Here is a 26790-nt window from a genome sequence, read left to right on the forward strand (position 1 = left end):
GAAAGTAATACTGCCTCACTCCATTCTGATCTATATCTATCCTCTTCCATATAGCTGTTAAAGAGGTTTTCCTAAAACCCATGTCTGATAATGTCATTCCTCTACTCAATAAACTCTAGTGGCTTCTTCTTATTTAGAGAAACAATAAAAGCCTTTCATTTGGCATTTAAAGCTCTTCTCATCCTCACCCCATACAACCATTTTATGATACTTCTCTTAATTCACACTACAGTTCAGCAAAACTGACTCCTCTTATTTCTCATGCATGATACTCCATCTACCATTTCTAGACTTCTGCACTTACTGCCTCATGTGTGCAGCATGCACTACACTCTCCTCTTCCATGGCTCTTATCAGACTAACCTTCCTTCAAAGGGCAGTCAGCTTGTCAAATGCCATTTTCTCCTGAAAACTTTCTGGCTCTTATCTCTGACATTGCTGGTTCCCCTCTCTCTAAAGCCATTAGCTTAACTCAGTTTTATATTCACACAAACCCACACATATTATATATATATACATATTATATATACTATAAACATATGAAAATTATATAATGGACATAATACATGTATATGCACAGGTCATATCCCCTTGCTTGGGCAAAAACTCCCTATAGATGGAGACCGTTTCACTTTTGTCTCTGTCTGTAGCACCTGGCACATAGCAAGTATTGAAGAAATGCTAATTGATTTTCTGGCAGTTCATTTGTATTCAGAAAAGGCCTTAAACAAAATAGAAACCAGTTTTCTTTGAATGTGCTATGCAAATCTTCATGTGAACAAGTGTGGATACAAGAGGAAGAGCAGAAGAGGAAAGGGAAATTTCGACATATTCCTCTCTATGTAACTTTACCAAAGGCCTTTCTAGCCTGAAAGACCCCTTTATTGTGATGTCATCTTATTCCATTGACTCAAGAATCATCTTTTCATTTGTGGGAGTTCTGATGAAGGTCACACCTCAACATTTTAGCAGACTGTTTTATGATTTGGTGGGAGTAAAAACAAGTCAAAACATTACCTGGTGGCCTGTTGATTGAATACACTCTTTGAACTTGGCTATTGCAGTCCTCAGGTGGTAAAAATATTTTCTCTTGCTGTGCCCAGGATGGAAGCCTTTCTGAGGTGGCAGGATCTGCCATAGTTTCAAATATGCTGGTGAGGCCTTTAAGAAATCAGTATAGCCTCTATACCACAATGTCTTATCCGAGGAGGGCTCTTGAGAACTCTTTAGTGCCAATGTTAGTTACTCAATTCATTTCCAATACCCAGCAAGCCCCTACTATGTGCAAGGCACTGCACAATTAAGATTTATTAATTTTGAAGGGAAGCATTAAAGACCAAAAAATCCTTCAGTCAATATTAATTAAAGGGAGGGAGTAAAAAGGGCAAGTATGGAGAGAGATGAAACTAGGAGTAAGTTAGAATACATTTGCCTAAGGTACAATATGTAGTGCAATACAATAGCAATTTGGAATAACTTTTTCATGTGGAGTAAATTCATTTGAGTAAGAGGCACAGGGATGGATGTGCGAGCAGTAGTGCAAAGGAAAATCTGTATGGCCACATTGGTAGGATGAATCCTTGAGCAGATATGGCAAACTTTATTTGGAGTTTGGTGGGAGGCTTATAATGGTGATGGCTTCTGGGTAAGGAGAACAGGGACAGTGATCGCTGTGAGGCAGAAGTGAGGTCTCTTTAGATCTTGGTACCTTAGGACAAAGGCTCTGTTAGCGAGGGCTTGGCTTTTTAGTGATTTTTAATGTTACTTATTACAAATGTCCAACTTTTAATGCCAAGAATTTTTGGCTCTCCAATGGATAAAGATGTTTATTTTGTAATACGTTGTCACATGGTAACATATAGGGGGATACCTTCCAAATCTCATTTAGGGAGCACAGATGCCTTGTCCAGTTCTGGATGTGATAGTATGCCCAATCAGTATGATCTAAATGTAGAAGATATTTGGTGTTCATTGACTTCAGGACATAAATCCAATCCATATTCATTTTTGTATTCCCCACAGTATCTTGAACAAACTATACAGGAGTAAATATTTGTTAAATAAAGGAATAGAAAAAATGTGGGAAGTATTTGATGACTAGAAATTGTGCAAATCTTCTAATTACCCCAATATTATTAATTATTGCACATATATGAGACAGGGCATAGAACACGGCTTGTTGCATGATATGCTTTGGTACCTAAGATCTTAGCTAAGAGGCTCAAGTAGCTTCTTTATGCTCTCCATAGCTTGGTCTACAGGGGATCCTCTGACTATTTCCTCATGACTCTATATACCTTCCCCCTTCCTTGCATAGAACTTTTCTAGGGACTTCTTAGATCAGTGCATTAAATTGTGTACAATTATAAACCATATTGCCCTGTTTGATTGCTTTCCATGATTTCAGAAAATTTTATATAGTAGGATGGAGAGGTAGATAATTTATGTTTGATTAAATATAATATTTATAAACATTTTTATTAAAAATTTCACAACTGGATCCTTGGCCATTTCAGCTTCTACTACTTTTCTACTTCAATGCTCTATAGGCACACAGTAGGTACTTAATAGATGTTGGATTGTGCTTGAATATAATAACATTTATCATGTCCCTTTGGGGAAAACTGATCTCCTAATCCCTTTTCTAGGAAATATAAAGTGCCCTAAATCACAGGCATGTCTCTATTGGACACATTCATCTAGACAAGAAATATATTTAAACATTGCCACAATTTTTTTTAAAAATTACACATTTACATGATAAAAAAACTTCCAAAGAATTTAATGTAGATATTTATACATATGCTTTATAAGTAGCAATATGGCAGACAGTTGAATTAATACATAAAGTTTTATTTAAAGTTTTCCCCTTACAAGCAAGCGTCATTTACACATTCTAATACTGTACAAAATTTACATTCTTTGTGACTTACTCAGTTATATCATTTTTTCCTTGGTCATGCCTTCCTGAAAGACAGAAAGTTTTACATACAGTTCTCATAAATGCTAAAATTTATCTTGATCGAAAAGAAAAATAAGACAAAGAACCAGTCATAGGACAACAAGGATCCTTTTAAAAGCCTAAGTTGTACATTTCAGAAGAAAACAGGTGTCAAAGAACCATAAAAGCCCCTGACGCCAACTTTCTTCTCATCAGTGTCAGCTGAGGGTCTTGTATGGAGCACTGTAACTGGTTACTCTCTCTTTTTCTCTCTCTATTTTATATATATACTTTCAAGGGAAAAGATGAAAGTTGATTGCACTGGATATCTTTTTACAAGGGATCCTTTGGATCTGAACATACAAATAAATACAAAACAATTACGATTGCACTTTACTGTAGGAACAGCTTCAGATTTGAGCACCTCCACTCCATCTTTCCATGCCCCTCAATGAGAGAGTCTCACCAAGCCATTCCCACTTGTGGCCTCACATCATTCTTAAAGGATCCATTCATCAAAAGATCCAACTGCTTCATTATCTCATTATTTCTTTGCTTTACTTTTTACTGGTGTTTAATTATTAGACTCCTAAAAGCTTGAAAATAAAATTTTTCTTCTTGCCAATTTTCCCCCTTTTGATTTGACAGATATAAACTCTCTTGCTTCTATTCCCTCCCTTCCCCAATTCCTGCTGCTGCTGCTGCTGCTGCCAAGAGAATCCCCCCCCCCCTTTTTTTTTTGGTCTCTGTGTAAGCATTATCAACAGGAACAATAAAGATGCGCCCAATTTTGCAAATAATGATGACAAATCATGATGGCAAATCATGCGCTGTCCTACAGCCAGTAGGACATATTGAGGGCTAAAATGAAATAAATGGAAATTACTGGGATTATTTAAGGTCATCTAAGTTTCATGTTTCTCAGTGACAGAGAAACAAGTAAGATTGTATTTTACTAATCTAGTTCCTGGTCCCTGGGCTGAAGAGGGCAATCTGAGCTGATTTTCCATGGGCCAAAATGATTCTGATCTTATCTGAAGCCATGATAACCATACTAACTGGGTCTGGCTTTTGGAGCAAATGACAAATGTGTTCTCTACTTACATGGTCCTGAAAATGGGAAAGTACAATTCTCAGGGAATTGACTGCAGCAGTAGCGTATTACTCAGTTCACATCTTTTGGACAAATAGCTCTTGATGAGGGCCCCCAAATGAGGAATTCTGACTAATTTATGATAATGAAGGGCAATAACCACTGGATCTCTAATGGACTCCCTACCTTCCCTTGTCATCTCTCTTTGCTTAGTCCTTTCATGACGCTGGGAAGACAGGGTGGATGAAGAGAAGTTAGCTTTGGGTGATTTTTCTAAAATTGCTTGGCCAGCAGAACCAAGAGGCCATTTCTGGGTGAATTTTTGAAGCATTTAGAGAATATGACATCTCCAAAACGTCAACACAGGTCGCATGCAGGTAGACTACAATGCACAGTACTGCTCTGAGATCTCTCTGGGGCAGTCTTCAGACATTTATCTTTCTCCTTTTCAAAAAGAAGATCAATTTGAGGAGTTTCCATGGAGTTGGGACAAGTTAGTGAAAACTAGCCTGAGTTGGCAGTCTGTCAGCGTGGGAGCTGTGATGTGGTCTTTTACCTACTTGCTTCACAAGAGTGGCATGTGTCCAAGAATGGGGAATTTTTTTTTTGTAGTTTGCCTTTAAAGCATCAATCTAAACCCAAAAGTGGGTTTTGGAAGTTGTGTCTGTAGAACATAATTTTCCTTACTAAAATATTTGTGTCACCTGCCATTGCTTCCCAGAATGGGGTACTTGTTCAATTCGATGTGTCCAGTATGTCATTTGTTGTACGGTACACAGGCTGGTAGGATAACTGTGGCGCAAGCAGGGCCCGCGAGGGGTTCGGCTACGTCTCCTTCTAACTCTGTCCAGGTTCCTTTCTCAGGGCAATAGCAAATGGTCGATGACTTGTAGGCTCCCTGGAAAACAATAAGAAGACTTTACTGAAGCATAGCTGGGGAAAGGCACCAATCCAGGGTTATTTATTTTTGTGAGTTCTAGAGAATTTATTCCCTTCTTAAGTCCCAAAACATTTTTATGGAAGGAAGGGATTTTAAAGCCACTTTTATTTAAAGGGAAACTTCCCCTAAATATATCAAAATCTAGTCGTATATGAACAGAGAAGTGAAAAATCAATCTGATTGTCCCGTAGGGGGAAAAAAACAACAGTTAATACTTTTCTTCCTCCTACAGTACAGGTGCAGTTAATGACTGTTGACTTGATTTATCTATTCTGCTGCACTGGCTTCACCAAGCATTTTGCATCTTTTTTATGCATAATATTTTGTTATAATTATCTATGTGTCATAGTCTCCTGTGAACTCCAGGAGTATGTATAAATAAATATATGTGCATATAATGTAAATATATTTTTATAAACACACACATATATAAATACATTATATATTATATAAATATATATATATATATATATATATATATATATATATATATATGTTGTGTTTCTATAAACATACATGGAGGCAGGAGATAGAGTTGTGGAGGGAAACATCAAGTAGGGTCGCAAAGAACAGGGAGGAGGGGGATGTGTAAGAAAACTCCATGGGCTATAACAGTGCTCTTGCGTTACCTTTGGTGTTTAAGAAAAACTAGTTTAAGTGAAATGCTCAAGTATTGAAAAAATTATCCAGATAGTCAAAGCCAAAAAATGCCTTTCTTTAAACATTCAAATGATTGAAGTGGAAGTCACAATGGATCTTGAATTACCTGAATATTTGCTTCAATTCTCTACTTGATTTTGCTTTTGTATCCTAGAATTGGCCCAAAGCCTTAATTCTACTGAATATTTTGGTTAGATAGGGGAGGAGGGAAAGACTAGGTAGAAAGGAGGGTCCCCCCAGGTTCTCAGCTAATTATATATTTAAAAATTAGTTAGTTAATTAATTTGTACATTAAAATTCCCAGATAACTCCCTACCTTCCCTATGTTTTCATGTCTTTTATAACCTTCTGGAACCCCATCATTATGAAATTCCTATAGAAATGCTAAAAATGGAGAGAAAAAACCCGAACCAACCTGAATCTCTTCAAATTTTCCTCTAAGTCTATTCACATAGCCTAAAGGAGTCATCTAACTTAGTTAAAATTTTTACTATTCTTATTTGCCTTACCAACCTTAAGAGTCAGACTATAAAATTTCCCTTCCTCAGTATAGAACCTTTTTGCTTATTGATGAGATAGAGATGGGGAGTGGGCACTTCACTGAAGAAAACATCCCTAAGTTTTGTCCAGTTTGTCTCTACCCACTTATAAACAGTTAATTATGTATATTTCCAGAGCTGGGCACATACAAACACCTGGTTATGTATAAGCTTGGTATATTTGCCTTGGCATAGTTAAAATAATTAAAAAATCATGCACACACCCAACAAAATCCCCTTTTAGAATATATTTTCATTGTACAAAAAAGAAGTGAAAATAGAAACTGATAGAATACAAGAAACAAAAACTAATGGCAACTTTGACTGTAAATCAGTCATCTAAGTAAAAGCAAACTAAAAAAAAAAAGGCAAAGAGATGAGAGGTTTCAGACTAGAAGGCCAACATCTGGGGGAGCAAGCAGAAAAATTTCTGGCTACAAGGGAAGGCAGTGAGGATGATGGCAAGAAGTAAACACATACCATACTCCAGCTGTAGCCTCCTACAAGATAAATGCTGTCATCAAGGACAGCACAACCAGGGCCACTTCGGCCTTCCAAAATGGGAGTTTGCAGAATATTCCACTGGTCACCCTTGGGATCGTAGCATTCCACCAGCATGACATCAAGGTGGGAGAAACCTGAGTGACATCATAAGAACCAAATTTAAAGCCTGACCTCTCTTTTCAAAAAAATATTTAAAATCAGCTAAAACAGATAAAACTTTAACCCAGCTCTTCTAATCTTTATGCCATAGTCATTTTCTTATGTTATTCCCTTTTCTAATACAGAAAAACTATTAAGTAACACCAAATGACAAGATCACCTCATATACTAGCAGTGAGAGGGAAGTGTGCTACATCATGGCTCTTTGAAACCAACACTAGTAACTAAAATTAAACTGAATTTGCCTGACTTTTACTACTTGTTCTGTTCTGTTTCGCTTTTATCATTGGAGTTCGTATTCAAATAGGTATGTTTATTTTTTTCTTTCTTTTTGAGGTTTGGTCTTCCCATCTTGCTTAGCCTGGGAATACAGAAGTCACTCACAGGCTTGACTTCACTACTGATTGGGACATGAGCAGTTTCTGACCTGGGCTGGTAAACTCCACCTTTGGCAGCCTAACGACCCCTATTCTCCTAGAAGCTCTCCATTCTGATGTTGGACTTAACCCACTGCAGCTCAGCAAAACTCAAGGGATCCATCAGATTCAACAACTATTTCCATATTTTTAAAATTTTAAATATTATTTTTTTTTTGAATAATCACATTCAAATACATTACTATGTGACAATTTGTTTGATGGGGATCTATTTCTATTTTTTTCTTACTATAGAAAAGGATTCTATGAATATTTTAGTAGAAATGGAATCCTTTTTTCTTTTTCTTTTTCTTTTTAAGAAACTCTTACCTTACCTTCTATCTTAGAATTAACACTGTATATTGGTTCTAAGGTAGAAGAGTGGTAAGGGCTAGGCAATGGGGTGACTTACCCAGGGTCACATAGCTAGGAAGTGTCTGAGGGTAAATTTGAACTCAAGATCTCCCATTTCTAGGTCTGGCTCTCAATTCACTGAGCCACCTAGCTGCCCCCCTTTATTGCTTTGATTTGTTTGGGTTATGTTCTCAGAAGCAGGAAAGTTGGATTAAAAGAAGAAATAGTTTAATGAATTTTCTCACTTAATTACATTTTCCCCCAGAACAACTAGACTAATTAATTTGACCAGTAGGCAGTTAATAGTGTTCTTATTTTCCCACAATCCTTTCAAAATGAATGATTTCTATCTTTTACTATTTTCATCTTTTTTTTTTGATGGGAGTGAGGTGGTGACCTAAGAGTTGTTTTTATTTCTATTTTTCTTATCATTGGTAAGTTTGATAATTTTTCCATATGGATATTGAAAACTTGTTACTTATTTTGAAAATTATTTATCTATATCCTTTGATCAATTGCAACTTGCAAAGGAAAAGGCAGAAATCTGTTTTGAAAGGAATGTTATCTCAATTTTATACTTATCTGGCATAAATATCACTTGTAGTCAAGATAGATTATGAAGGACAAAATAAGAAGCTGCTAGAATGAATGGAAAATTGGGGAACAAGCTCATTCCTTTGTAAGAGTAGGCCTAGTGGTAAATATAACTTAAAAGTCTAGAACTGCACATGTGATTCCCCAAATTCTTCATATAAACAATTACAAACACCCATCAACTGGAGGAAAAAAGGCACAGTGGGAGAAAGTCAGCCCTTAGTTTTTATACTAATAGAACAAATATATATATATATAATGAAAGATAATTTTCTAGTTTTCATGTTCACATTTTGCAATATGACATATTAGAGCTTCTGTTCAAATTCTGTTTTAGTGGGACTTCATGTTGTAGAAGTGACACTGAGTTCTTGGAGATCCTGCTAATGGAGTAAAAGCTCAGGAATATCCTATGCGGCTTTTAGTATGGCCTGGGCAATATGTCTGTTTTCCCCAAAAAGTCAGCTTAGTTAATTCAGCCTGGCTCATAAACATGAATTTACCTCCCAAGTAATGAAGTTTTTTAGCTATAGAAACTCATGAAATAGCCTACTAAGACGTGGAACTATGATCTCACATCTGTGAAATGAGGATGTGGCCATGGTGGAAAACCTTGCCTAGGAAGGAGTGAGTAGGTCTCTAGAGTTATTGATTGTTATCAGAATGGTATGGCCATGAAGAACACTTAGGACAGGGCCTGGCATATAGTAGGCACTTAATAAATGTTTATTGATTTATCAAAATGTATTTATAGGATAGGAGAGCATTCCAGGAAGATTTTAGAAAAGCCATTATAACATTCTCAGAATCTGTCAGAAGCCTTTTTAATAAACTCTAGCATCAACCTACACAATGGAGTTGGATCCCATAAAGATACCAGAGATAATAGAATGAGAATTTTAGCTCCACAAATGAGCATTCTGCACTTAGTTCATCACAGGTAAAAAATCAAGTCATTCTCACTACTTCCCTTTTCTCTCCATTCCTCAGAGGGAGAACTTTGTTCAGATGACACAAGTGGAATTCCAATGGCAATATTGCTCCATATGTCTCATAACAGAGTGCCATAACATGGGGCTCTAAATGATGGAGGAACCCTTTATGGACTGGTCACTGCTAGTGGATTCTAGGGCCCATTTAGTTATGGCTATCAAGAGTTAGGATTTGAAAGACTTATGACAGGGGATGCTCTCCATCTCCAGAGAAAGAACTGTTGGAGTCACCTGTCTCATCAGTGTATCTTTGGTTTCATTTTGGGGTTTTGGTTATGTATGACTTTGCTCTTACCACAATGCCCAATATGGAAGTGTATTTTTCATGACAAAAAAATGGGGGAAAAAGAATTAGAATTGTATTAATCATTGTGGAAGATCCATAGAAGAGGGAGCTCCTAGTGAAGTTGGTGCAGCATATTCTACAACCTGGCTCCTAGCTTCTAGTGAGGACTTCTGTTGTCTATCAAGTTGGCCAGGCAATAACCTCTGGTGAATGATGGCTGTCACTATTATTTTTTTAGGTCTGGATGAATGTGTGGGAAATCAATAAGGAAGCTATCAATAGATATGAGCAATTGTTCTACAACTGATAACTTTCGAGTTTCCCTGGAGGTACTAAGAGGCTGAAGGACTTGGCAAGGAGAACATGGACGGAATATGTCAGAGGAGGAAAGTTAACTCAGGGCTTCTCGACTCTGAGGTTGGCTCTCTACAACCACATGATGCTTTATTGTCATCTATCAGATTGCACTCTCTGAGGGCAGAGAATTACCTGCTTAATGCAAGGTAAGGTATTTAGTAATTGCCATCTACAACAAACAGGACAAATGAATAGAAATAAACTTCATTCCCAACATGATTGAGCAAAAGGACCTCAGAAGAGTTTTGTAAACCTAATGCTAATTTTCAAAGATGGGAAAATAGGATATTTTTGGCCATTACCTTTTTAATTAAGGTAAACCGAACAGAAAGAGTTGATAATAGCAGAGCAATTATATATAAGTACACATTTATATTTATATATATGTAATGTTGCTATATATATCTGTATATGTGTGTAATATAGAAACACATTTGTATATATGTTAAAGAAACATATTTGTATATGCATGCAATATAAATACAAATATTTCATATGCATATCATATAGATACAGTATGTATGTAATATAGACACACATATGCATATCTACACATGTTTGTCTACATATTAATATATATGTGTATATATATGTATATATGTAAAGAGAAAGACAAATACACATACGTATATACAGATGGAGACAAGAAACTATGGGTTCAAGTGCATTCTGTAATTGTGTGACCCTGGATAAGTTCCTAAACTTCTTCGTGCTTTCAAACAAATTTCTATATTAAATTTATACTATGAAAAACCACAAAAATTTAGGAGCCTCTAAAATAAGTTTGGAAATCATAGAGAAGATAATATGTTCAATAAAACTAAGAAAAAGATTCTAATTTTTATGCCCAAACTGCAACAGATTTATTCTTTTAAAGCCAAACCAGGAGTAAGCTTCTCTGTGAGACTGTGACTAAAGTTCCTCTTGATTACATTTCCTAGAAAACAATTTATAGAAGAAATCATCAACAGTAGTTTGGAGCTAAGGAATAATTTATTTCACTGAATTCAGGGTTATAAGATATTGTTCTTGCTCTTGAGTTATGAAGGCTCCCATTTTATTATCTTTGGACTTCATTATTCATTTCTTTAATGTGCAGTATTATCCTAAATTTAAAATAATCTTGCCTGCATAAAAGCCTCAGTAAAGGCCTGCTCAAGGGTACTGCTAATTTGCACAAAGCAGATTTTATTTGGTCAACATGTTTTTTACTTCGTTGACTATGATTAGCTAATAAGCATCCCCTTAGCAAGAAGCATGACCTCAAATATTATTGTGATTAAAAATATGACCTTTCAAATGATTTCCTCCAATTGCATATAGCCGATCATTCATTACAGCCAAAGTGTGGATTGCTCGTTTTGTGTTCATATCTTGTTTTCGCGCCCAGACATCCATAACAGGGTCATAGCAGTACAGCCATGGGACATACTCTCCATTGTGAACACCCCCTGTGAAATAAACAGACATGAAAATGAGGGAGAGTGGCCAGCAGCCTTTGTTGCTAAGAAAAAATAGATCAAGGACTTGCCTGAAATGTATATTTTCCCATTGTGCACGGCACCTGCATGAGCTGCCAGGGGTTGGGGTAAAGAGGAAACATAACGCCACTCATTGGTTTCCAAGTTATAGCATTCCACGCTGGACAAGTATCCGGTTTCATTTCTCCCACCAATAACATATAAATGTTTATCCAGGCGACACGCGTAGAAACTGGCTCTCCTGTGGTAAAAGTAACAACCCACAGAAAGTTATTAGTGCAATGTGGAGAAATCTTATTCTTTGAAAAATTCTGTGTCTCAAGAGGGAAGGAAGAACCTACTCCTCCACCTACCCAGGACCCTCCCTTAGAAATTACCTGTCAGGTACTCTATATGTCTTTTATGTAGTAGAATCTTTTACATGCATCTCTTTCATTAAAATATGAGATCTTTGAGGGCAAAGGTGGTGTTTTTACCTCTTTACATTCCCCTCTCTTTTAGCACAATGCATATTGACTGATGTAATTCTTAAGTTTCAAAGAAAGGTGATGATGACTGGCATTGGTAAAGGAAGTTTTCTCACCCACGATTTCCCTTTACCAATGAAATCACAAATCCAATTTCTACTTCTGTTTCCCTAAAGAGAAACCCACATACTGTTGATTTCAGCTATTTTTATATTCTAAAAGGAAAAAAAGGTGTTCATTAATGTTTGGGGCATTTGGTACCTTGCATGAATTTCAGAGCTCAGGAAGACAAAGTGAAAAATGAGGCAGATAATGTAACAATAATAAATTATCTTGACATTCACTTTCTTTATGGTCCTTCAAGGGTCATTGTTCCCAATTTACTAGGAGAACCACATCATCAAAATTTTTCTTCAATTATCATTTTCTTATTTTTTTCCCTGTGCAGTATTGCAAATAGAACAACTTCCCTTAAGTTATTCTCTTAAGTGAATTTAATGCTGAAATCCTGCACCTTTGCTCCAAAGGCATTTCATCCATGGGCCAATTCTCACAAGTGACTCAAAACTAACACTGGGGTCTCTTTTCAAGACGTGCGGTTAACTAGACTTACTGCCTTGTATTTTTAAAGGCAAGATGAAATCAAGTGTTGATTAATTCTATGGATGATATCAAGCCAGTCTAAATAATCCACCAAATTCTTTTTTTCTTTTACAGTGGAGCTTTTGTCTTAACATTATCTAGAGAGTTGCTTCTACTAGATTAGTGCATTTGGAGACATCCTTCTTGCTTAAGGACAGTATTTGTTATTGAAATTAAATTCTCTCTCCCTCTCCCTCCCTCCTCTCCCTCTCTCCCTTCCAACCTTCCCCCCCCCTTTCTCTCTCTCTCTCTCTCTCTCTCTCTCTCTCTCTCTCTCTCTCTCTCTCTCTCTCTCTCTCTCTCTCTCTCTCTCTCTCTCTCATCTTCAGACTTATTGAGGCTGTCTGACCTTAAGGATCCCAACTTAAAACTTTGTATGTAGGGGACAGCTAGGTTGCTCAGTGAATTGAGAGATGGGAGATCCTGGGTTCCAATATGACTTCAGATATGTCTTAGCTGTGTGATCCTGGGCACAGGATGCTTAATGAAGATCTTTAGTCAGGAGGAGAAATGTCATGGGAAGGAAATATATTTTCAATCCCTATTAGCTAGCCCTTACTTCTCTTCTGCCTTGGAACTAATCCATAGAACTAATTCTAAAACAGAAGGCTTAAAAGAAAGACTGTATGTAGACAACTGATGAAAAGTAAGCACACAGGTGGCCGAAGCAGCAGCCAGGTGAACTACCTTCTGTCTCAGGAACAATAAATCCATGGGAAATGGAGAATAGGGCCAACTTGAATGGGAACCTTATGTTTCCAAGATGTAATCTGTATGTTTCTAAGAGATCGGATGGATCTCCTGAGCCATCATTGATTTATCTACCCTGTAGCTTGTCCTTTGCCCTCTTGGGAGCAGGCTACATAGTCTCTGGATTTGGGACTGAGATGAACATAAGCTACAAGAAAAGTGAATTCATGACTGCTTTACACTCTAGCACTCTGGAATGGCTGTGGTTGGTCTTATGTTAAGGGAGAAGAGGAGCTAATTTGGAAAAATAAAAGCAAAACAAAGTCAATATGAGTCAACAAACACTATGACACAACAGCTAAAAAAGGCTAATATAGCAGTTTGATTTAATAAGGACATGGTGTTCTGGTCTAGGAATATGGCATTCCTATTGTATTACTCCTAGATAGGTGCCAAATTGGGAAGGTATGGGTAGCTAGAAATGTCCTGAGAAGGGATATCTTTTTAATAAAGGTCTTTAGTCAGGAGGAGGAAAGACATGGGAAGGGAACATATTTTCAAACTGTCCTCAAGTATTTGAAAGACTGTCACATGGAAGAAGTATTTGGCTTGTTCTTGGTCTTGAGAAGCAGAACTAGGAACAATGCACAGATTTAGGACTAACATAAGGAGAAAACTTCCAGGCACTTTCATTTCCTCTTCCCCATTCCTGGAATTCCTCTTCACCTCTGCCTCCTGGCTTCCTTCAAGTACCAGCTAAAATTCCACTTGCTACAGGAATCCTTTCCTTAAATCTCTTAACTCTAGTGCCCTCCCTCTGCTAATTTTCCCCCAACTTATCTTCCATGGGCAGCTGAATGACTCAGTGTATAGAGTGCATCTGGACTTGGGAGGACCTGGGTTCAAATCTGACCTTAGACAGATTTCCTAGCTATGTGATCCTGGGCAAGTCACAACTCTATTTTCTAAGCCCTTGCCCTTCTGTTGTTGAGTTGTTAATATGAGAAAAAGTAAGAGTTTAAAGAAAAAAGGAAAAAAGAACTTGGTGTCTAACCAATTTTTCTTATGTGTAACTTGTTTGTACATAGTTGTCTGGATATTGTTTCCTCCATTAGATAGTTAGCTCCTAGAGAATGAAGATTATTACCTTTATTTGTATCCTAAGTACTCAGTACAGTGCCTGGTACACAGTAGGTGCTTAATAAATGTGTATTGACTCACTGCTATTTAGATAGCTAAAAAGAGCCTCTTTCAGCTCTTGAGCTATGATCCCATGTATAAAGGAATGGATATTTCAAGAGGCAGAGAGATCCCCTTTCACGGAGGTCCTCAAGCCCAGGTTGGGTGACAGGTATGTTGAAGAAAGGATTTTTGGTCAATCATGGGTGTGACCTGGTGGACACTGATGCCCCTTCTCACTCTGACACTGTACAATTTTATATGTCTGAAGTATCAGTGGAGGATGAGTTCATTCTGGTTTTCTGATCTCCTCCCAAGGTTCTTCATTCACGCTCATCCTCTTATCTCTGAATTTATTTTACAATAAATAAAAACATATCTTAAGTACTTCAAAAACTTACTAAGTGCTTTCCTTACATGATTATATAAGATAGTTTTGCTCTCCTGAATATGGTTACTCACACTTTTACAGATGATAAATCTGAGGTTCCAAGCATGGAGGTGACCTGCCCAGCATCACACAGTTAATAAGTACTAGAGACAAAACTTGAATTCTAGTCTAATGAGTCTAGGACTTGTACACTTTCCAATATTATGTTTTTTCTCCTCTTTGGAAGGAAAAGCTAAGCCAGCCTCTAGGTACTGGCTGTCTCATTGGGTCAGGTGAAGGCAACATGGTCGCAAACTCTGTCCCACCTCCACTATATGTGAAAGAGCTCACCCTCTCCCAAAGGGAGGCTGGTGACTATGACTTTTATGACCCAGGCTTTAACCTTAAGTCAGTTTCTTCATCTGTAAAATGAGGGGTTTGGACTAAATAATGTCTAAATTTTCTTCTAGGTCTGCATTTGATGAGAACTCACCCCTCTTTTGTGGTGACAAAGCCTGAACTTCTGTTTTTGTTCTGTGGCTTTCAGCAAGTAGATTATTCTTCTAGAGTTGTCTGAGAGCCTACTGAGGGGCTATCTTTAAAGGACCCCAGATTCTCTGACTTCTTAATGAGTATGATGTATATGACCAGTTCAAAGCTTCAAACAGATTAAAAATAATATCACCAACATATCTCCCTTTTTGGAGACTGATGGTGGAGTATGATTAAGAACAGTTTTCTAACAAAGGAAATGCCATTTCTCAAATAAGCAAAGTCTTTGCAGGTCAAGTTTGAGGAATTATTATGCCTTTTTAAATACTTCAACATGAAAGTGCATTTATACATCTGTGGACTCTAATGCCTAGTATAAAAAAATAGACTCAAATGCAGGACTACAATCCCCACAAGCCTTTGCTCCACTTCCCCAGAATGCCTTGTAATCTCACCTGGGCCGAGATCGAGAAGGTATTTAAGCTGATTCAAAGGCTTTTGAGGGGCTTGGATGTAGCAGTCCAGCCCATAGGTATTATGGAGAGTCAAGGATTGTGAGTGAACACATGGCCATCCTGCGCATGGCAATGGGCTCTATTCCCAGCTTGGCTGAAGTTTAGGCACGAAAACTTGCTTCCTCCTGTCTCACTCACCTGAGGATAATAACCCCACCTTCACCTTGTCATAATTTGCAATTATCCAATGGCAATACACTAGGTAACTCATCCATATGTATTGAGGCATCATGTAACTGATCAATATGTATTGAGCTCATTTGTATATCAAAGAGAATAAAGGGAACGGGACACAGCCAGCTCGACCACTTGGAGGACATCGACAGGTTTGCAATGGAGCAACTTCTCCCCTTTCTCTCTTCTCTCTATCTTTCTCCCTGTCTCTCTCTCTTTTCCAATGCTAATACCTAGCGTTATCTACCTCCTTTAGTTTCTAATCTCCTTTCCTACTAAGCTAGCATTATCCTCTGACCAGTGCAGTGTTAAATTGAGATCATTGGATGGAATAGCCTGTATAGTAACGCCCAGTGGTCAGAGTAGGCTGTGGCTCCTGAAAATCAATAATTGATTACTGACTCAGTTATTTACATCTCTAAAGCCAGCTCATCCACACCCTTCTCGGAATCCAAAACTTCTATCCTGTTTCTATTTTCCTTCCTTGAAACCTCTCGCGGGCTGGGAGGTTTTATTGGACTTCCGTTTGGGGAAGATGTGGCTTTGTTTCATATTGTAGGTGAGGTTGTGTCTAGGTCACTCTATGGCCTGAACATGTGTTTCTTATCCTGTATTTTCTTTAATCCTTAATCTTCAATAAACCTCTAAAAAATATAATACTCCTTGCAGAGAGAAACTAATTTCTACCTGCCTCAGATGCCTCAGTCTCCCCATCTTCCCTAAATTTTAATCTTTATGCTAGCAATTTATAAACAATCTCATAGAAGGAAACCAAGAAAAAAGAAAGACCTACTCATCATCACACATTTTCACTTTATATAGAAACTCATCTTTATTTCCTTAAGAAATGAAGACAAAGGGAACAGGTTTAACTTGCCAAAAATACTTGATCAATGGGAGTAGCAAAGACAGGAGTCTTGACTCAAATAAAAGCCCCACTCATCCTCTATTAATACCTCTTACCACAAAGCATTTTAAGTTTAAGCATTCTACTAGGTGCTATCTATACAATTTCAAAATGTCTGTATGAAAAGGAAAAAAAATCATTGATACATCCAGATCTACCATATGGGTACACATCCAGGTATTTCTAGAGAATATTTGAACTAACTGAATTTTTCTCTTCTTCCAGATGTTTTCCCACATTATATAGATAGCCTCATTCCTTAAAAAAAGAAGGGCAATTAATCTGATTAGAACTATGACTTTCTTATTCATTGCAGACATGAAAGTTTTAAGGGTTAATTTCTCATGTTAGGGAAGTGAAGAAGTCTGGGAATATTTATTTGAGTTTTGGATCTGCTGCTAACTGCCAGAGTGACCTTGAGTGGGTTGGCCTGGCTAACCTCCTAGGTCCTTTTCCCATGTACCAACTATTGGGTCATTATTTTCTACATATAGTAATCATTTATAGGGTCTTTTCCTGTCATCCTGGAATTGGTGCAGGCATTTGTGTGAGAGGGGCTTTATTGTCTTTTAAAAAATTATGGCTCCATTGGTACTTGGCTCTATTCTATTTCTCCTAATAGAATACAAGGTCTTTTAGTCCAGGAACTGTTTTGCTTTTGCCTTTGTTTTCCCAGACTATTGAAAAAGATTTGGCACATAGTAGGTACATAAAAATACTTAATAACTGATTGAGTCATCCATTGATTAATAGTGATGACAATGATTAAAAAAATAGTTCCTGTTAACCTCATCTAGTTCCATATTTTGGACCTGCTTTTCCATATTATAGGAGACAGTCATTTTGGTATCTTTCCTAGATTTTTCCCCTAGTGTTAGTAGTTTACATGCCAACTAAAATAGGAACTATACAGAGCTTAGTGCTGTCCCTTTTTAAGGATGATATACAAATATGTAGAAAGTCAGTATTCTGAAATGAAAAAGGATCTTTTCTTCTTCAGTACCCTATATATAGTGTATGTTTCTTAAATGGTGAATATCATATCCTCATAATTTGGCTCTTTGAATACACCTTATCTACTCTGAAAGACTGGAAGGTTCCAGAGGGAAGGGTCTCCAACTCATTTGCCTTTGTATCTCCTATAGCACTTATTAAATACTCATGAAATATTTGCTGAATGTATTCATTTTGCTTTTAAAATGAATCTGTGCTGTGAAAAAAACTAGAAGGAAGAATGCAGGTCAAGACAAAAGGAAAGAAAATAATTTATTAGTATAAAACTATTTAAATATGATAACAGGTGAAACAGGTTGAAGAATCAAGTAAATTCTGCATTTACAAATGGGCAGTAGAATAGGAAACCTGATTGTTCCAACTAGGATTCAGTATTCAAATAAATTTAGCATATTTCTCAAGTGCCTGCTATTTGCCAGGTACTACAGTAGACACTAGCGATACAAAGACAAAAATCAAGAGTGTGTGCCTTCAGGAGCATATATTTACTCTTCTGCCCTGAAAATGGTTATTTCTTTTTTACTGTTTATAAAGTTTCCTTAGTGAAATATGTGAACCAGTGCTATAGCTTTTCCTCTCACATTAAAGATTTTTTATGAACCCCAAACACTGATTCATAGCTAAGAATACCTAGCTTAGAGTACCCAAGCACATACTATGAATAGAGCACATGGGTATTACCTCATGATACTAGACATTATAAGCCTCTGAAATCGTTTTGTTGCTTATTCTTGAGTTCTCTTTATATGGAAAACAATTTGTGTGTGTGTGTGTGTGTGTGTGTGTGTGTGTGTGGTGTGTACACATGCACTCATGTGTGCATATATGGAGTAATAGTTGGAATTTTTCTTAGAAATGGCAAAAATCTATCAAAACTAATGAGAAATATTAAGTATTATAATTTTAGCCCAGATATTGTGATGAATTCTAGATACTTTAGTATTTAAAGTAGATTTTCCTTTAATAGTATGAGAGGACTTCTTTTTTCTTTTGTTCTCACTTGTGAAGAATTCCTAACATTTCTACTTTAGTCCCATCTCTGCCTAACAGAAATAGAGCTTTTTAGAACTTGCTCGTCTTAGTTAATACTTTCTTAATCTGATCCTCTACATGTATTCCTAACTTCATCCACAGAGTGTCACTGTTAGGAGTGAAATGAAAAAAAAATCAGCAGATTTGTTTCACTTGCCCAACTAACTTCAATTTTACATTGAAATTCCAACCTAAAAGATTTTGAGGCTCTTAAAATCAAATCTTGGTGTACCCCAAAGAGGAAATGTTCATGAACTGCATCAGAGAAACACCAGCTAGTCAAAAACACTTATCTATTATGTGTCTACGATGTGCCAGGACTGTGTTAAGCACTGGGGATATAAAAGAAAAATTCAGTCCCTTCCCTCAAGGAGGTCACTATACATAGTGTAATAGAGCTGTACATAATGGATAGAGTGTATGGTCTGTCCATGACTATACATCAGCTATGGGTTTAACACTTACCACACAAGATTTCACCCTGGGAATATATTTGTTACCAAAGACTTAGCCTGGTTTAGATTATTTTATTGCTTAAATAAAAGCTCAGAAGACACTCAACAAATTTTAAAAGAGATTAGAACATGGTGGTATCTAGTTGTACAACACAGTCCTGGCTGGAAGCAATGCTTGATACTTCAGAAGGAAGTTTAAAAAAAATCTCAAAGAAAAAAATAGAGAACATGGTTGAGTATAGTATAGTAGGGTGTAGAGTCAGGTAGGCAAACCTCTGGCATGTGCTGGGGGGAGCTGCTTCCCTCCCTCCTCCACTGTGTCTGAGGACATTTCTCTTATCACTAGCCTCTCTGCCCCGAAGCCCAATGGGAGAACTTCTTCTCTCCTTTGTCTGGGGAAAAGTGGGGTGGGCCGGGGGAGGGGCAGGGAGGTTCATAAGCAACATAAGGGTTAGGGTTGCAGTTTGGGCACTCAGTCTCTAAAAGGGTTGTCATGGTCTAGAGCACTGGTTTTCAACCTTTCTAATGCCGTGACCCCGCAATACAGTTCCTCATGTTGCAGTGACCCCAAACCAAAAAAGTTATTTTGGTGGCTACTTCAAAACTGTAATTTTGCTACAGTTGTGATTCAGAATGTAAATACCTGATATGCATTATGTATTCTCATTGCTACAGATTGAGAGGTTGAGAATCACTGGTCTAGAGGGTAGGGAGTCCTGGGTCCTAAAGAAAGCATAAGCTTGGATTACCCATACCATTATCTCAGTTTGAAAAGCAATCATCGTAATAAGCCAATCATAGAATTGTCTACTTTCTTCTCTTTTTAAAGGTAAACTATCAAGATTTTTTCTTGCCCATGTTGCCCATCAAATTTCTGAAAATTAGAGATTTTAGTTTCAAAATCAATCTAAGACAGAGGGTTCCTGAACTAGTGAACATTACTTTCTTCTTTTTAGACTAGTTTGTGGGCAAAATTTACATGGATATAATGTCCAAAAGGTCTGCTTCTAGAGAACCTCAGCTTTTAAAAAATACCAAAATCTATCTTTCAATGTTTCAATCTGACTCTGGTATGCTCTATCTCCTCATCTCTCTTCATTACACTTATTTTTCCTTGAGGCTCACTTCCTTATAATACACTGGCTACAGTTGCTAAGGTCTCTTTCATCTCTGAGATTACTTTGTAATTAATTTGCACATGATTCATATTTACTTAGCTGTGAGGATGTTGTTTTCCACTCCTATTCTTCCATCTCCATTCTCTCATATACACTCCCCCATCCCCACTCACAGAATGTAAGCTCCTTGAGGGAAGGGACTGTTGTTTTTTACACTAGTAAATAGCAGAGTTTGTAACACATAGTAAGTGTTTAATAAATGCCTATTGAATGAATTCACTCAAACCCTAACTTTGAGACCTAAACTATCAGACAGGATTGCTCTAAGATAAAACTTTTTTCTTGTCTTTAAATGAAATTCATAGGCTGTGGATTGTGAATAGCAAAGGCATTCCTCAGGTAGTCTTTAGGGTATTTTTCTAAAAGGGAAGATATATTAGTCCTATAGGATGATAGTCTAGGACTATAAGGAACTCTAAAGTCCATTTAACCCCACTCTCTCATTTTTTAGCTAAAGAACTAAAGGCCAAAGAATTCATGACTTGCCCAAAACCGTAATACTGTAGAAAGCAGCAAAACAGGGATTTAAACATGGATTGCTCTATATAGTGCTCTTCCTCCTACAATTTTCTTTTTGCCCTTCATAGTGTTAAGAAAATCAATGAAGTAGTTAAAGCAAATATTGCTGACTGGAAAAAAGACATTAATTACTTTTCCTTAGGAAAAATGAAAATATTAATATTCCTTTTCTTTCCTTCCTCTCCCCTCCTCCTCTCTTCCCTCCCTTCCTTTCTTCCTTTCCCCTTCCTCCTTCCTTTTTTCCTTCTTTGTTTTCTCCCCCCATCCCTTCCCTTCCTACCCTGCTTTTTCTTATATGTTGATTAATCCACAGTGACTACTGATCTTATTTGTTATTTTGAGTGGAAGTGTTTTGATGACAGCGAAATTTCATTTTAAGTTATGGATTACTGCCTGAGTAAAGTGACCCATAGGAGATTTGAGACTTGAAGATTGGCTGGGCTTCTGGGAGACCTGCCTTTTCCCGCTCAGTGCTATATGAAGCTCTTTATTTGGTCTATCGAGTTGATTGTTCTGAATCTAAAAAAAAATTCTCTTAGTAGGGACCTGACATGATAGACCATAATGACTTAGAAAGAAACGTTAAACAGTCCATCCTGTCAACGGTGGCTGCCGGGTGCCGGCAGACCATGGCAGCTCCTTTTATCAGGTCAATGATCTGCTAAAAATTGTCTAAGTAGGACCCTGCCATGATAGGCCATAATGCCTCAGAGGAAGTCATTATGGACTATCAAGTAAACAATACACATTTTAAAAAAAAATTACTAATTAGGTTTTGCAGCAATACTTCCCATCCTTAGGGGCTCTACAGTGAGATAATTGACCGCGACGTGAGTTATGCATCCCAAGCTGAAGGCATGAAGGTTAATTATCTTGGTCTAAAGCCCCCAGCAAAGGGGACTATTGTGATGAGAAGATGACATTTCAAAACAGATTAAATTTCTTTTGTTTTCTTTGTATTTTTTAAACCTTATTTTAAATAGTTGTGATTATAAATGAAAGAGTAACATTAATGGTGATCATGAAGTCCATGGAGAAAGCCATATAGTGTATACTGAGGAAAGACCTTAAGAGTACAGAGTTTCTAGTTCATGTGAACAGCTCCTGAGAAAGTTACCAGAATTGGGATAATATCTTGAAGAATGTCTGAATTAGATATCACATAAAAAGACCTATGTGGCTCATAATACATAATATCCCATTATTTTCATTAATATGTTCTCCCTGCCTTGGAAGTAACTTGTGATTAAATTATATAGAGTAAGCAATTAAGGACTGGAATTTCTTTATGCTCTGAATTCATGCCATCATACTGGACTAACACACATTTTGAAATCAAGAGTAGCATCTTTCATTTGTAATCTATCTTTGAGGAACTTATTGATACAAAGGAGGCTACCTAAAAAGGAAATATATTTTCTTTAAAAAATTCAGTTGGAGAACAAAGTGTCATGAAGGAAAGGATAAAATGGAGAAAGGATTCAAAAACTTTCCTGAATTTCTCTCTTGAGGAAAGAAAGTTGTAGTGAATGTTTGCTTAAGCAGACACATCTGTCACTTTGGAAAGAAATTAATGTGCCCCACATTCCAGCACATGAATATGCATATATGAACAAAATGGGTTTATTCCATTTAATTCATTAATAATTGATGAAAATAAGTCTTTGCTGGAGTCAAGCTTAAGGAGAAAAATAAACCCCTTTTGAGATTATGAAATCTTAAATCTTTAAAGTCTTCAAGTCACGGCTATTAATTAGTATCTATGTTATCTCAAGTAAATCACTTCCACTCTCTGTACCTTAATGTTCTCATCTATGAAATGGGGAGATTGGAGGCTAACATCCTTTCCAGTTTTGATTCTTTGATTGCTTTCTTAGCTTTTGGCATCTCTTTCCCTCTTCTCCTAGGGAAACAGGAATTGATAAACCAATGCAAACCCATCCTTCTCCTAAGCGTATCTGAAATACTACTACCTAGAGGTTAAAGACAGGTTTTCTATAGTTTTTAGTAATTTCTTCCACCTCACATTCTGTTGTATTCATTTTGGGGCTAGGGAATGATTTCATATGAAAACTGACCTTTAAATTATAGTTTTCGAGAGTTGCCTGGGGCACTGAGAAGCTAAGGAACATACCCAGAGCCATACAGCCAGTAGATGACAGAGGCAATATTTGAGTTGGCACTTTGTGACTCCAAGGCCAGCTCTGTATTCCCCATGCTGGGCTGATTGTCATTTTGTTACTCAAATATTGTATTCTTGCAGTAAGGTCTAAACTTGCTGAGGGCAGAAACTTTTTTTAATATTGTTTTTGTATCTCAAGTACTTGGCATAGTGCCTTGCACACAGCAATGAATTTATAAAAATCTGTTGAAGTGTTGTGAAATTAAATTTTTTTCTTCAGCCCTTACTTTCTGTCTTACTTTGTATTAATTCTAAGGCAGAACATTGACAAGGACTAGGCAATTGGGGTAAATTATGTCACACAACTAGGAAGTGTCAGAAGTCGTATTTGAACCTCCTGTTTCCAGTCCTGGCTCTCTATCCACTGAACTACCTAACTGCTGCATGGAATTAAATTGACTGAAGAACAAGGCCATTTATTAGGATCGTATGTTTGGAACCCCACAGGCCATGAAGTCCAAACCCCTCATTTTATAGATGAGAACACTAAGGGCTGTAGGGATCAAGTGACTTGCCCAACATCTTATAAAGTGGAAGAGGTGGAGGATTTGAACACAGGTCCTCTTGCTACTACTCCAGGGCTCTTTCCACATGATGTTAAATCAGTGACTGATTTAACTTGCTTTTCTCCTCCTCACTGATCTAGCAAACCCACCAATAAACTGGCTGCCTCTTCTGGTTAGATAAATGCAAAACCTATGTCTTTCAGTGATGAATCTTATAGTTGCTTTATTTTTGAAAAACATGAAGCAGCAGTATTGTTTGGGGATCAACTAAGGAAAAATGCTCTTACCTTTCTTGCATGGGTGGGAGCTGGATCCAGCTGTTAAATCTCGGGTCGTATCGGCTGACAAAGTTTGTACTGTGTTTTCCTGTAAAAATACATTCATGTGGTACTTAAGACACAGCACACTTAGAGGGAAATGACTGCATTATACAACTCAACTGCTTTTATAAAAACAGATACTGTTTGTTCATCAGGGAAGCAAGAAGAGATACATGCTCAACAAAAGGATTACATTCAATAATATTTGAAGTTAAGGACACTCAAAACAAGTGTAAAAACATTCTATGACTACCTTTTGCCTCTCCATTTTAGAAATGCTAATTAAATTAAATTCTCTTGTTAGGGTTTTTGGAGGGGGTGGTCTATATATAATACTGCTTACTTTGGCAGCCAGGTGACAGTGGACAGAGTGCTGGGCTTTGAGTCAATCAGATCTAAATTTGAATTCTGCCTCAAATACTTCCGAACTGTGTAACTCTGGGGAGGTCACTTAACCTCCATCTACATCAGTTTCCTTTGACAGTAAAATACACCTAAAAATAGCACCTACTTCCCAAGGTTGTCTTAAGGTTTCAATAAGCTAATATTTGTAAAGCACCTAGCATTGCCCCTGTCATGTAGTTGATCCCTTTCCCTTTCTCTCTCCCCTTCCTATTTTTTTTTTTGCCTATAAAATTTTATTAAGGTCATAGACTTAGAAGTAAAAGACTTTGGGATTAGGTGGCAGTGTGGGTGGAGCATTGGGCCAGTAGTCAGGAAGGTCTGAGTTCAAATCCAGCTTCAGATGCTTACAGCTTTGTGATCCTGGGTCAAGTCAGGGAACCTTTGTCTCAGTTTTCTAAACTGTAAAATGGGATAATAATAAGAATAATAATTATCTCCCAGGGTTATCACTATACAAATGAGATAAGCTTTGCAAATCTTAAAGTGGTGCCATCTAAATGCTATTATTAATTAATAATGATAATTCATTATTATTATTATTTATTGAGGTCCTAAAAGATTAAACAATTTGCCTACTGTGGCAGACCTTGGATCTGAATTCAGGTTCTTGACTCCAAGTATAGTACTCTCTCTGCTGTGCTGTCTGTCTGGCCCCATAAAAAGAGTCTAAGTGGATTCACCTGCCTTCTCACCACAGAAATGGGATGGAAATCTTTTTGTTTTGGTAAAAATGACGAAGAGCTACTGTAATGAAGGATTTGAGTCAGGAGATGCGTGTCATGCTGGAGGGCTCAGGATATTCCTTCAGTACAGGTTAGGGGGAATTATAGGTGTGCACTGAGGAAGAATCTTTGCCTATGTCATATTTTGAGTGTGTTTGTTAGAAGGGGAAACATGAACGCCCTAAGCCGGTTAACTAGCTTATCCCTTCTGTCAAGCCCCAGAAGCATATTAATGCTTCCTTAATATTAAAATGCACCTTAGTTTACATATAGATTGACAGCAAATCAGGAAGTCTGAAGCAAGATAGTGTGCATTGATTTCAATGAAGCAACTGAGAAGATAGAATTCAATCCCAAGTGATTTTAATGTGACAAAATCTCTGTCAATATGTTTATAACTAAATACAGAAACAAAGACTCCAAAGTCTACTCAATTTATAGACAGCCAGACATAGCCCCTAATATTTAAATTGGTTGTGTGTTACTATCAGGATGGGCATATTTTGGGGAGAAAATGTGTTCAGAATTCCAACTTGGCATGCCAAAGACTTCTAGTTTGCCTGTTGCAGTCCCAACAAGAAGAGCAGGGACTCTCTGTCCCCCGGGGCCCACCTCTCAGCTACCTGCTGATGGTAGTGGAGACTCTCTGGTCTATCTCCTAGGTCTTGGGACAGTCTAAGACTATAGTACCACAAATAGGCGGGGGCAGGGCAAGAGCAGAGAGCTGAGAAAAAAGGATAAATGTAGGAGTCAGAAGAAGGCTGAGGGGAAGTGACGCACAAGAATAGACATGCCATAACAGCCATGCAAAACCCTGAGACTGGGGCAGGGTGGAGCAATGCCTGACTCTGGTAGTGGTGTTGGAGTCTCTGGCCCCTACTATCTGCAAAGAAAGGAATTTACCTAAAGGGATAGTATCGTATCAGGGAGCTGTGCTCTTGGGCATTGAGCTCATTGTTTCCCAGTTCTTTCTTGGGGGGTATGGCTTTCCAAAGCCCTGAGCTGCTCACCAAACACAGGCACACACAGGGAAGGAGGTCTGAATGAGGGTCCACCTGAAGGGACACCTTTCTTGGAGGAGACACTACACAGTAGGACATGAAGACAGAGATGCATATAAAAGCAGTCATGTGTAAGATTAAAAATTAATACCCAATAGCTACAAGTATTAAATTTTATAAGATTTATAAGATGTATTAATAATCACTTGAAGTAGAGGAAAGTAAAAAAAAAAAACCCTCAGTAAAGAGGAGTTTCCCAGACAGCCAAAGGAGGAGAAGAACAAGAGAGGGCGGAGTTACAGATACTTTATCTACAAGGTTTAAGGATGTAACATGGGGACAAAAGAGGAATGCTGAGAAATGTAGTTCAAGGGTACAAAATTCTAATTACACACATGTGATCCTGAACCATTGGAATTTTTCTGGTCGTCTGACAGGTGGCATGATACCTCTTCAAATCCTGTCTCAGACATGTAATAGCTATGTGCCCTTGGGAAAGTTGCTTAACTTCCCCCAGACTTAGGATCTTCAAGTAGAAAATGAGGAGGTTGGATGTGATGGCCTCAAATTCCTCTTAATTGTGGATTGATGATCTTGAGTATCATGTCATCACTTCTCTTAATCATTTGTTCTGCATCTCTGGAAAGGTAGGATTAGACTACTCTACTTCTTTCTACCTTCACAGGCCAGCTAGGGTCTAGGGA

At 37.5% G+C, this 26790-nt stretch overlaps 1 protein-coding gene across 1 annotated transcript in view; it reads right to left on the bottom strand.

Moving 5' to 3' along the window:
• Positions 1-2765: 2765 nt before the first annotated feature.
• KLHL14 (kelch like family member 14) overlaps positions 2766-26790 on the bottom strand; it is a 134626-nt gene continuing 110601 nt past the window's right edge. The window contains exons 4-8 of the mRNA XM_056823858.1: positions 23926-24004; positions 11367-11557; positions 11128-11286; positions 6654-6811; positions 2766-4932 (exon numbers count right to left, since the gene is read on the bottom strand). Coding sequence (XP_056679836.1) covers positions 4792-4932; positions 6654-6811; positions 11128-11286; positions 11367-11557; positions 23926-24004 — 728 coding nt within the window. The 3' untranslated portion in view covers positions 2766-4791. The remainder of the gene's footprint in view (positions 4933-6653; positions 6812-11127; positions 11287-11366; positions 11558-23925; positions 24005-26790) is intronic.

The sequence above is a fragment of the Monodelphis domestica genome, chromosome 3, assembly GCF_027887165.1.
Source record: "Monodelphis domestica isolate mMonDom1 chromosome 3, mMonDom1.pri, whole genome shotgun sequence".
Taxonomy (NCBI): Eukaryota; Metazoa; Chordata; class Mammalia; order Didelphimorphia; family Didelphidae; genus Monodelphis; species Monodelphis domestica.